This window comes from Carassius gibelio, chromosome B24 (assembly GCF_023724105.1).
Source record: "Carassius gibelio isolate Cgi1373 ecotype wild population from Czech Republic chromosome B24, carGib1.2-hapl.c, whole genome shotgun sequence".
Lineage (NCBI taxonomy): Eukaryota > Metazoa > Chordata > Actinopteri > Cypriniformes > Cyprinidae > Carassius > Carassius gibelio.
In genome coordinates this window covers 20,391,317-20,402,182 of record NC_068419.1, presented here as the reverse complement: position 1 = coordinate 20,402,182, position 10,866 = coordinate 20,391,317, and the positions used below count along the sequence as shown (strand labels likewise).

Here is a 10,866-nt window from a genome sequence, read left to right as displayed (position 1 = left end):
TGCATTCCAGATCAGAGTTCAGTGCCTCGTGTGTTTCCATCACGCTAATACGGTTTTAAAATGTTAATTTCTTCATAAGCCGAGGTCAGATCAAAGCCCGAGCTAGACTCATGGCATGCTTGACTGAACACTCTCTGCTAAATGCTACAAATATCACATCTTCTCAAACCTATAAACAGCTTTTGTATGACATAAAGCCGTGTTGTCTTTCATCAGCATTCATGACTCACAGCTCGTTAGGAAGCATTATTGCTGACTTGTTGACTGTAGCTGGAAGAGAAAAGTTCAATTTCCACCAAATATTAGTCTAGTTAAGGGTTTATGCAAGACATGATTTTGTGGTTTATTTTTCTTTTCTTTTCTTTTTTTTGGTTTAAAGACAAATACAATCAAAGCATGTTGGATTATAACTAAAGGCGAGACAAATAACAGTGCATTGCCTACACAATGATTATAGACAAATGTGCGTATATAAAATTGTTTTGCACTATATAACAGCACTGGAATTAGTAATTTGTCAATATATATATATATATATATAAAATGCATTCTGTGTTAGTCAAACATTAACTATAACATCAGTAGATACGTTTAAATTGCAAACCCGAGTCACTTAAGGATCTAAAACGGTGAAGAGTTTGCGTGTATATTTAAAGATCAACATTGCCCTCTTCTGGAGACACTGAGTATCACAAAAAATAAACTAATAAAGCTCTGTCAAACACTAGAATCAAACAAAGAAACAATATGTAAGCTAAGTAAATCACACAATAAATAACTAATCATGAATATATAGAATTACTGATTAAAATGAAAAGTGCTAATATATATATATATATATATATATATATTTATATATATATATATATATTTTATATATATATATATATATATATATATATATATATATATATATATATATATATATATATAAAATATATATATATATATATATATATATATATATATATATATATTATTTCACAATAAACTATAACTTTGTGTTGCAAAGGTGTATATTGGTCAGGTATTACTGCAAAAAAAAAAAAAAATTATATATATATATATATATATATATATATATATATATATATATATATATATATATATATATATATATATATATATATATATATATATATATATATATATAATTTGTTTGGGGTGAGCTATTCCTTTCAATGCAGGTCATGACATCAATTAGTTAGGGTAATTTATTACAGATAAGAAAAAACAAACAGACAACAACAACAACAACAACAACAACAAAAACACATTGTGCTTTAATCAGCATAACCAGTTGAACACACACCGGAAGCTTCTTCACAGTCTCTAAAATCACAGTTCTTCTACACTGCTGGCTTCATATCCACATGCATTCCATTGGATTTTTCAGATGTATGATGTGCAAGGGTTAACATCATCTCTTCTCACTCGTTTCCAGTTACAACACCGTCTGCGTTGCAACTAGTTAGTTGTCTCAAAAAACATGAAGTCCTGAAAAAAAAAAAAAAAAAATCAATCAAATATGTAATTTATAACCTATATTGTCAAACCATATTCGCTGTACACTCATACTCACAATGAGAAAGCAGGCTCCGATCATCACTGCCTTCATTCTCACATCAAGATCCATGGGGAACTGGATCCCAAAGTTGTCTGAATCTGTGAATACCTCCCGGAGAAGTCCTGCCCACTGTTTGCTGATCTTTCCAATGCTGACATCATCCAGGGTCAGGATCTTCAAGGGGGCATGATAAGATGTAAACAAATAATATGTCTATGTAGATCCATACTTAATATTTACTTGAAATATTGCATCCGCTCAACAACAGTTCCCCCTGGTGGCCATTTATAGAAAGAACCGAATAGCCAGTAGACATAAAAAAAAAAAAAAAATTCTAATAACAAAACAAAATCTAATCTGAAGCTCTCTGGCTAAATTCTATTGTTTTAAAAGAGCTGAATTATTAATCACTTATTACTGACATATTCTCCATAAAGATGATACAGAAGTCGCAAAGAATAATAGTTGTCTATGGTTTAATCATATAACTGAATATTGTAACTATTGTAGTCATCATTATTATTAATTTATGTAATTGCAAGATACAAATGGCAAAATTGTGCAATAAATAAAAAAGTGAGTGTATGGTGTTTTTGTTTGCTTATTTTTACTGTGAGTTTATGTCTTCCAGTTGTGAGTTTAGGAGTTTAGGAGGGGGCAGGGGCGATTCTAGGATTTTTTCAACTGGGGGGCACAAGAGGGGCCACGATTAATACAGAGGGGCCAATCTTGTGTTGTTTGAACTGTATATCCAAATCATTTCAAGAGTTCAGTAACCTTTAAAATCAGTAATAAACAGTGATACCCTATTATATTTTAATAGCAGTTATTCACTGTTCTAAATTAAAAAAAAAATCAAATACAATTTGTATTAACTTTTCACTTTACAAAAGTGAAAGAAAACTGTAATAAATAAAATAATCCAATGTATGAATAGTGTACAACTCACAAATAATAATAATATAATTTATTTATAATAGCCTTATATAATATATATATATATATATATATATATATATATATATATATATATATATATATATATATATATATATATATATATATATATATAATAGCCTTATTTATGTAAATGCAGAATAACATTAATAATTCATAGAAATAAATAAACAATTAATTAATTAATATAACTAATATATAATATAAATTTAATATAATTTCATTATATGTTTTTGTTTATTATCCACATCCCATTCAATTTGCATAGCAGCAGTTGCAGTAAATTTGCATTGATGAATAAACAAAATCAACTTATGTCAAGGCTAATTAATCTTGAGCATATTGATTTAAAAATATCATATATCCATACTTTGTTAGAAAGCTACTTGTTCAAAAAGGTAGCTTTAATTTAACATGTAAAATATGTGGATCCTATAAAACAGTTTAGAACAGCTTAATTAGTCCAGTGTTATTTTAGTATTAGTTATTTATTTTGCTATTTAATCATGCATTAAATAATTATGTAGGATTTTTTTGAGAATGTTTCTGGGTGTCATCAAATGACGTTTTGTCAATAACTTCTGTGAAGGGAGAGAGAGAGATTTCCAGGGTGCAGACAGCAATCGCGGAGCACCATGGTGATTTAGAACGCCAACTGAATTTATTAGGAATCTACAGACGCAAATAGACTAAAGGTGTAGAAAAATAAAGACCTATATGTGTATTTTGGACTTTTTTTTCACCATAAGTCTGAAAGAAGACATGTTACTGAAGACAAACAGCCCCAAATCTCAAAATTGACCAGTAAAAAAAAACGATGTTTTTGCATGTGTCTCACCCATATGTAAGCCCTCTCACCCGGGCTCGAACCCGGGTCTTCCGGCATGAGAGGCGGACGCACTAACAACGAGGCTAAATGGCTACAGCGCTAGTGCGTCTCTTGAGATCGGGGAGTGAGGTTTACCTGCACAGCACTACTCGCTGGCCTCCGTTACACATATAGACTTAAAAAAAAAGTGTGGAGCATTAGATAAACATTACACAATTTGTTTCGTCACCTCACTTGAGTGAAAACTCGACTGCATGATTCAATAATGACTTTATTAGAATTGCTATTATAGTTTTTTTAAACCATTGCTTTAACCATTGCTTTAAATTGCGTTGTTGCCTATATCGGCGCGTTCGGCCGAAAAAAAAAAGTAAATCGTAACGCAGTCAACCCCTTTTACATTCAGCATCAGAGGAGCATAGTAAATATAATGATTAGCATCTTGGTCTGCTCTAGGAGATAACATCGTCATCGAACCTGGTCTGTCTAACACCGAAAGACGTTAACGTTAGTACCAAACACTTCTTGCACTGCAACAACTCGCTAATCGAAAAACATAAGCTATTTAAAATAGGTGCTTTTTTCGTTGGAAAACAGCAGCTCGCTATTCTTGGTCCTCATTGAGAAGCATCGCGACGCAATCATGAGTTATTTACGAAACTGAAAGATTATAATTTGAATTTGTGAGTGACAGACAAGTAGAAGGGTGGGGGCACACTGGGGGGCCAATCAGTTTTCAGGAGGGGCCAGTGCCCCCATGGCCCCCCCCCTGGCTACGCCACTGGGAGGGGGGGAAAACTGTGAGATAAAAGCAGTACATAAAAACTATAAATTAAGGACACAAATAGTATACTGTATAAATACATTGCAAATAATTGCTATTTTTCACATTAGAGTAAAAAGAATTTGAGAAGACCATGTGGCTAATTGAAAATAATGCTAAAATAGGATATAAAAAAGGCTTTATGCTCTTTACGTGAAGTATAATTAGATTTGTTTTTGAGAAAACATCAGTCTCAGCTCACCGGCCTAAACAAAGCTTTCAAGGGAATTAAGGGCTGTGTTATACAGAAACAAAGCCATTCATTTTCAGTGAGAGTTAGCAGTTGTTGTTGTCTGGGACCGTTTGATCACAGGGTGCTGGAGATGTCCTACCTCAAAGTCCACATCTGGCCGGCAGCTCCAGGCACAGAACGGCCCCTGGAGCTTCAGGACCGGCTCTCGCTGCTCGTTCTCTATGGTGAACTTGGGGAGGAATGGGTGCCACTGCTGTAGAACATATCCCACTGTGTTTCCAGGAGGAGCCTGGATCTCCAGCTGAGACAGGAAAGATAAGGAATAAAACAAAATTGCCCCTTTAGTCATATAAATACTCTCTTTTCTCTGCAAATTATGTAATACTCAGAGCTAAAACTAGAACCAGAACTTTTCAGAGCTGTTTTTTGCCATCCAGGCAGATCACCTCTTGCAGACAACATGGGAAGAAGCAGGACGTGCATTTGAGAGGACGGCTGACTGTGATGATCTCCTGTCCGAAGTTATCCAGGACACGGATGGTGAAGGATCGCTGCGGGCCGCAGCACTGACGGGTGAGACAGTCGTTCTCCTCCACCGCGTAAAACACGTTCTGACCCATGGAGTTACGGATCTCAAATTTATTGTTGCTCTCGAAGCCTGCCAAAACTGCATAAACCATACAGATCATATTCATTACATAATACATATTTATATGTGGGCAAAAATAGGTCTGCCTGTAATAAACTGTTATGCATACCTTCAATAAGCTCAACTTTCTGTTTGATAAGAAGTTGATCTACCTAAGGGAAAGTAAATAAATAAATACATTGTTTGTTTGTTTTTTTGCTAATTAATTGGTTATAGAAGAAAATTTACAATTATTAAAAGACGCCATCTGTCTAATAGAGTAAATTGGCCCCTGAGTTGGGGCTAAATTCGCCCCTGGCTAAACTTACAGAATTCATAAATGACTTTCGATATAATTGTTATTAATATTTATTTGTATTTAAAGTGTCATTACAGTACAAAAAATTTAATCAAATATTATATTTACAATTTTGACAATTAACTTGAATAACTGAATAACTAATGACAGACAAAGCGTTTTTTTTTTTTTTTTTTTGCATTCATAGTGATGCTGGTATGACACATTTTCAATTAAACTATGGGCAATTAGATATGTAAATAATCACAAGACATAGAATAAATTAAATATCATTTATTTTATTTTATTTATTTTTACTGGGATTTTTCTGTCATTAGTTATTTAAATATTCAACTAATCTGTTAAATTAATCTTTTAAATAGAATATTTGATTTAATTTTGCAAAAAGTTAACTGAGGCTTTTAGAGTCTGCAGATGAACTAACCTGTGTCAAGTACTCTAATCCTGGTGGATATCCTGGTATTCCTGGATTGGGAACCATATACATATTCATAGGCTGCATGGCTTCCCTTTTCCTTGTGGTGAAGACGAGAAAGATTTGTATATTGGTCAATGAAATTTTAGCATGGCAAATAATTTTGTACAAATGAAATGTAGAGGAGAGCGTTTTTCCCAAAATATAAAATTCCCAAAATATTCCCTTATAACTAGATAAGGCCAAGATACATTTTTATTATAACTATGAACTACGTTTCTAAGAGCGATGCATTAGTATTCATCATGAACCTGAGAGAAAATACATTTCACAGTAAATGATAAAATTCTCAGCAGTAAGAAAAAAAAAAAAAAAAAAAAAAAAAAAAAAACTTGAGGGGTAAAACATTCCCGTGGGGGCATGCTTTAATTATGGAGGGTGCTAGGTGCTAGTTACATCAAAATACTGTAAATATATTTGTTTTAAACCATCAAGGCGAGCCAATGGATATCACCGGTGGAGGAAATGGCCAGAATTCACTGGTGGGAAGGGGATAATAATGGTAATAATAATAATTTTAGATTAACTTTTTGAATGTGTTTAATTATAAAACCCTTTATAATCTATAATAACATTAAGCTTATTTCATATTTTCTCTAAGCCTTCTTGGATATTAAGACAAAAGCATACACTGTGTGTGTGTATATAATGTAAGCATCATTAATGACCACTGGTGTTTAATAAATAAAAAATAAAAAAATGAGAACATTTAATAATGGTGTCTAACTGGCCTGTTTAGCTAAGCCCTCAAAACATTTCTTATTTAGTGGTACATTATTGCATGATTCGTAGATATTTTATAGTTTACACTTTGCATAAATGTTTGCAATAAGTTTTTAAAAGTTAACTTTACAATGTAAAGGATTCTATGTCGTTTACATTTCTTTTCAGGAGCACTTTTGATCTGATCATTGACAGAAATTAACCTTTATATTATATTTTGACTCCTTAAAGTGTTTTTTTTTTTAACTATTTTTTTTAACTTAACTAATTACCTTAATTTTATTAAATGTATGTCATCTTTTGTGCCCCCCCAACATACTAAAATTCAATTTATAAAATTTTAATTACAAAGTAAATAAAATTTAAATAATAAAATACAATCAGGAAGAATAAGTTACTAGTGAAATGAAATCAGTATCAACAAATCATCTTTGAACAGCACAGAAGAGCACAAATGTGGCATTAAGGAATATTTACAGACTTTTTGACAACATTCAGAGGTGGCATTCATGCATGTCATAATAACAATGTTTTAAATATAATGTTTTGAATACAGAAATATAAAAATGACTCCATTTATACTTTAAAAATAAAACTGAGACTGCAAGTAGGTGGCAGTAAGTGGCTGTCTTTGTCACTGAATCATTCTTCCAATTGATTCGCTCAAACGGCTGATTCGTTTAAGAACGAAGCAAGTGCCTGTCTTTATGAATGGGTCACTGAATCATTGACTCACTAGATTTGTTCAAAAATGCAGATTCATTCAGAAATGAAACAGCATGTGTTTGCTTGGAGATGCACATCGGCACAGCTGTGAATTTGAAATAATTTTCATGGATAAAATAGAGTACAATCAGACAATGATGTTCCTAAAATGTAAGTCACCTAAAATTTAAGTCGTATAAATTCAATTTCACATTTGCAAACTTCCTTTAAAAGCTGTTACTCGTCTTACTTCATCGTGATATCACAAACTTTCATTAATGAAGATCTCTGCACTGCACACTGAAGCTATTATTTACATCATTGCAACACTGTGTTTGTTCTAATGAATGACAAAAACAGCAGTCTGCTTTCATGATCTGTGCTGTGAGGAGAGGCAATTGTATTGGCTACAGTCTGCAGGTATTATGGCCAATCACAAAAGACAGTATTGGGCAATGAACCATAGACACAGATATATCGTGCTAGGTTTATGTGCAGAAGTGGGATCGCTTTTGCGTTCTTTTGAATGGATAAAATATAGAAGTAACTTTAGTTGGAAATGAAACAATATCCCCCCTTGAAATTCATTCCCTGGTTACATTTGTGTTTCTGGCGTAGAATCAAACTTTATTTGGCTATATTTAATGCTGTATATTGAGAAGTGGATGATGTTAAATTCATTTACTGTATTAGACGGCGCTGTGGAATACTTGATTCTGATTGGTCAATCATGCCATCCAGCAGTATGTTATGTAAGTTATAATGTACATCCAGCGGTTGTTGTCTCAGAATAAGGCTGACAGGGTGATCAGGATCCTGACATGAAGCGGAAGGGTTTTGTATCAGCTTGAAGGGGTTTATTCTGAGATAACAACCGGCTGGATGTACATTATCCTGCTTATTACACGGTTGTTTCCCACATGAGTAAATAATTAGACACAAAATATTGATTTGAGTTGAAATATTTGAACGCAAAGCTTCCGTGAACACAGGAGTTGCAACCAGTCACCACACTTATTAAACAACACCACAGAATTTAAATTTCACCGCAGATATAATTAAGTCAATAAAAGATTTAAGACGAAAATGTTTTAAAATCTTACCAGTTTGTTAGTTATCTTATCCTTTACAGAGTACAAAACAATCGTAGCAAAATGTCATCTGTGTTTGACATAATTAAATAAATGGACACAATTTTAAAGTGAGTTTTAATATTTTATTAGCAAAACAAATGCAAAGCTTCCACCAAGAAAAACTGTAGCAAGAGTACAGCACTGACCCTAGTTACCAGGATGAGCCTGTGTTATCAACTTTTAGCGGTTGTTATCGAGGGATAACATCTCAGAATGTCGTGATCAGAATCAAGTAGAGACGTGTAATAATCCCAGATAACAACCGCCAAACTGAATAACACATGGCTCATCTGGGTATTACGAGTTATCTTGATGTCTAATATTGACATCCGTGGGACATCCGTGTACAGCTATTTATAGTCCAAATGTGGTAATTTGTGGATGTCTTTTTAACATCAAATTTAGACTTATTTTGGACGCCGTTTTTATAACTTCTATAACTATGCTCCCATGTTTCCAGACGGTGGAGGACATGTTTTATGTGCCAGTTAAGTTTCCTGTAGCTTACAGTACTTTGGCTCAACAGCTAGTTTCAACAGGAAATGCATTACACCTTCGTGTGCATCTCCAGTTATCACCTGCTGCTGGAGATGCATATGAAGGTGTGATGCATTTCCTGTTGAAACTAGTTGTTAGCAAAGAAAAGCTACAGGAAAATTAACTGGCACAGAAAACATGTCTTCCACCCTCTGGAAACATGGGAGTAACACTAGAGTTATATAAATACAAATAAATCACAATTCAATATCACCATTTTATTATTCAAAAATAAATTTGTCGATGCAGGCTGAAAAGCTGTGCCGTCATTTTGCCAAAATTCTCGAAATGCCAGTTGTGTTGCCTCGGCCAATCAGAGCAGTGTTTACTGGTTGGGTTATGATGATGTGCTGCCTTGACCAATTAGAGTGATGTTGACTGATGTTTGTCTCTTTTAAAATTATTAATAGGAGGCCTATATGCTACCATGAAATTATTTTCTGAACTATAATTTCCCACAAATTGCATTTCTAAATTAATAAACAGATACATGCAAAAATACATGCAAAATATATAATATACAAAAATACATTCACATAATGAATCGTGTTTGTTAATAAATCATCTGTATATGGAGAGTTCAGATGCAAAAGCCTCTAAGTGCCATCTGAAATTCTTCTAGAATTATATTTTTTTATAAAGCCTCTGTAGCTAAGTACTTTCACTTAAATGACAATTAATAGGTCATTTGCATTGCCATTTAAGTGAAATTATTGAAATGAAATATACAAGCTTGACAAAAATTATCATTCTAGAAGAAAATTTCAGATGGCACTTAAAGGCTTTTGCATCTGAACTCTTCATGTATTAATCATGTTGATGGGCCCTATAAAACAAATATTTCCTGCAACTGTTATTAAAAAATTAAACAGTTCAAAGGTCAAATGTTGAACATCAGGATGACGTCCAAGTTGGGCGAATAGATATTTAGAAGTGGTCATGGACCGACAGACCTAAAATAGACATGATCTGCAGGTCTTTCCGATGTCCAATGTTTAGTGGGATTTGTATAACAGACTGTTCCCATCCGCTGCCTATATACACCCCTAAAATCATCACATCTGTATACATTAGCATTCAAGAGTTAGAAAAGAAAGTTTTGTGACAATAATAATTATCTATATATATATATATATATATATATATATATATATATATATATATATATATTTTTTTTTTTTTTTTTTTTTTTTTCAGCAGAGTAACATATAAACATTTATCCACTGATAGAAAGAGAAAGAGAGAGAGAGATAGAGAGAGAAGAAATAAAATTCCATACCATAGAAGTCTTCTAAATTTAGACAACTAGGCTACTGTATGTCCAGAAGACATAGAACCAGGTAAACATATACTATTTAAATCTAAACAAAGCCTACGGTATGGTTTTATGAATAGCCTGGAAACAAGAGAGAAATATAATATAATATAGCAACACGACCTGAAGAAACACAACAGTTTATGGCATGCAGCAAGTGCGTTCAAGACAAGATTTTTTGCTCATAAAAAAAATAAATTAAAAAAAAAAAATACACGCATGGTTTATAAGCAGCATGACGTTCGCGGACGCGTTAAATCTGCTACACAAATCTATTTACAGGATCAAAACTCACCTGCGTCTTCGTATGATAAAGACTGAGATAAGGGTCTCCAAACCCATATTATGCACCACATTCCATTGGCTGGCATGATGCTCATGTGCTCCAAAGCTCTTTTTACGTCATTACGCGTCAGTCGAGATTTCCCGGAAGCGAATTAACAATCCTACTATGGTAAGGTCCTTTTTTTTTTTTTTTTTTTTTTTGCTCATGCATATGATTTAAGTATCGTACAGTCACTGTGTAATACTATCTGCCAGACGATTGTAAGTGAGCACAAAGAAAGGCTTGACTCATGAATATTATAACGTCAACACGTGCTAAATAATATTCACAAGGAAGGGTTTTCGGCATAGTAGGATTTAAAAAAAAAAAAAAACCT

General features: G+C 33.1%; 1 protein-coding gene across 1 annotated transcript; it reads right to left on the bottom strand.

Moving 5' to 3' along the window:
- Positions 1 to 1,200: 1,200 nt before the first annotated feature.
- On the bottom strand, positions 1,201 to 10,621 carry LOC128013398 (phospholipid scramblase 2-like). The gene is made up of 7 exons (XM_052596356.1): positions 10,500 to 10,621; positions 5,741 to 5,831; positions 5,128 to 5,170; positions 4,816 to 5,036; positions 4,509 to 4,670; positions 1,583 to 1,741; positions 1,201 to 1,497 (listed from the first exon to the last, which is right to left on the bottom strand). Exons 1-7 carry the CDS (start codon positions 10,544 to 10,546, stop codon positions 1,468 to 1,470), a joined length of 753 nt encoding a protein of 250 aa, XP_052452316.1. The 5' UTR covers positions 10,547 to 10,621; the 3' UTR covers positions 1,201 to 1,467.
- Between the last annotated feature and the right edge of the window lie 245 nt (positions 10,622 to 10,866).

Bases quoted from the DNA above. Each gene is read 5' to 3' on its own strand.
- LOC128013398 (XM_052596356.1), bottom strand. From the start codon at position 10,546: ATGGGTTTGGAGACCCTTATCTCAGTCTTTATCATACGAAGACGCAG. The intron at 5,037-5,127 runs GTATGCATAACA...TGGTTTATGCAG, and splicing joins GAAAGTTGAGCTTATTGAAG to TTTTGGCAGGCTTCGAGAGC. The intron at 1,742-4,508 runs GTAGGACATCTC...GCCCCCTTGAAG, and splicing joins GGCCAGATGTGGACTTTGAG to ATCCTGACCCTGGATGATGT.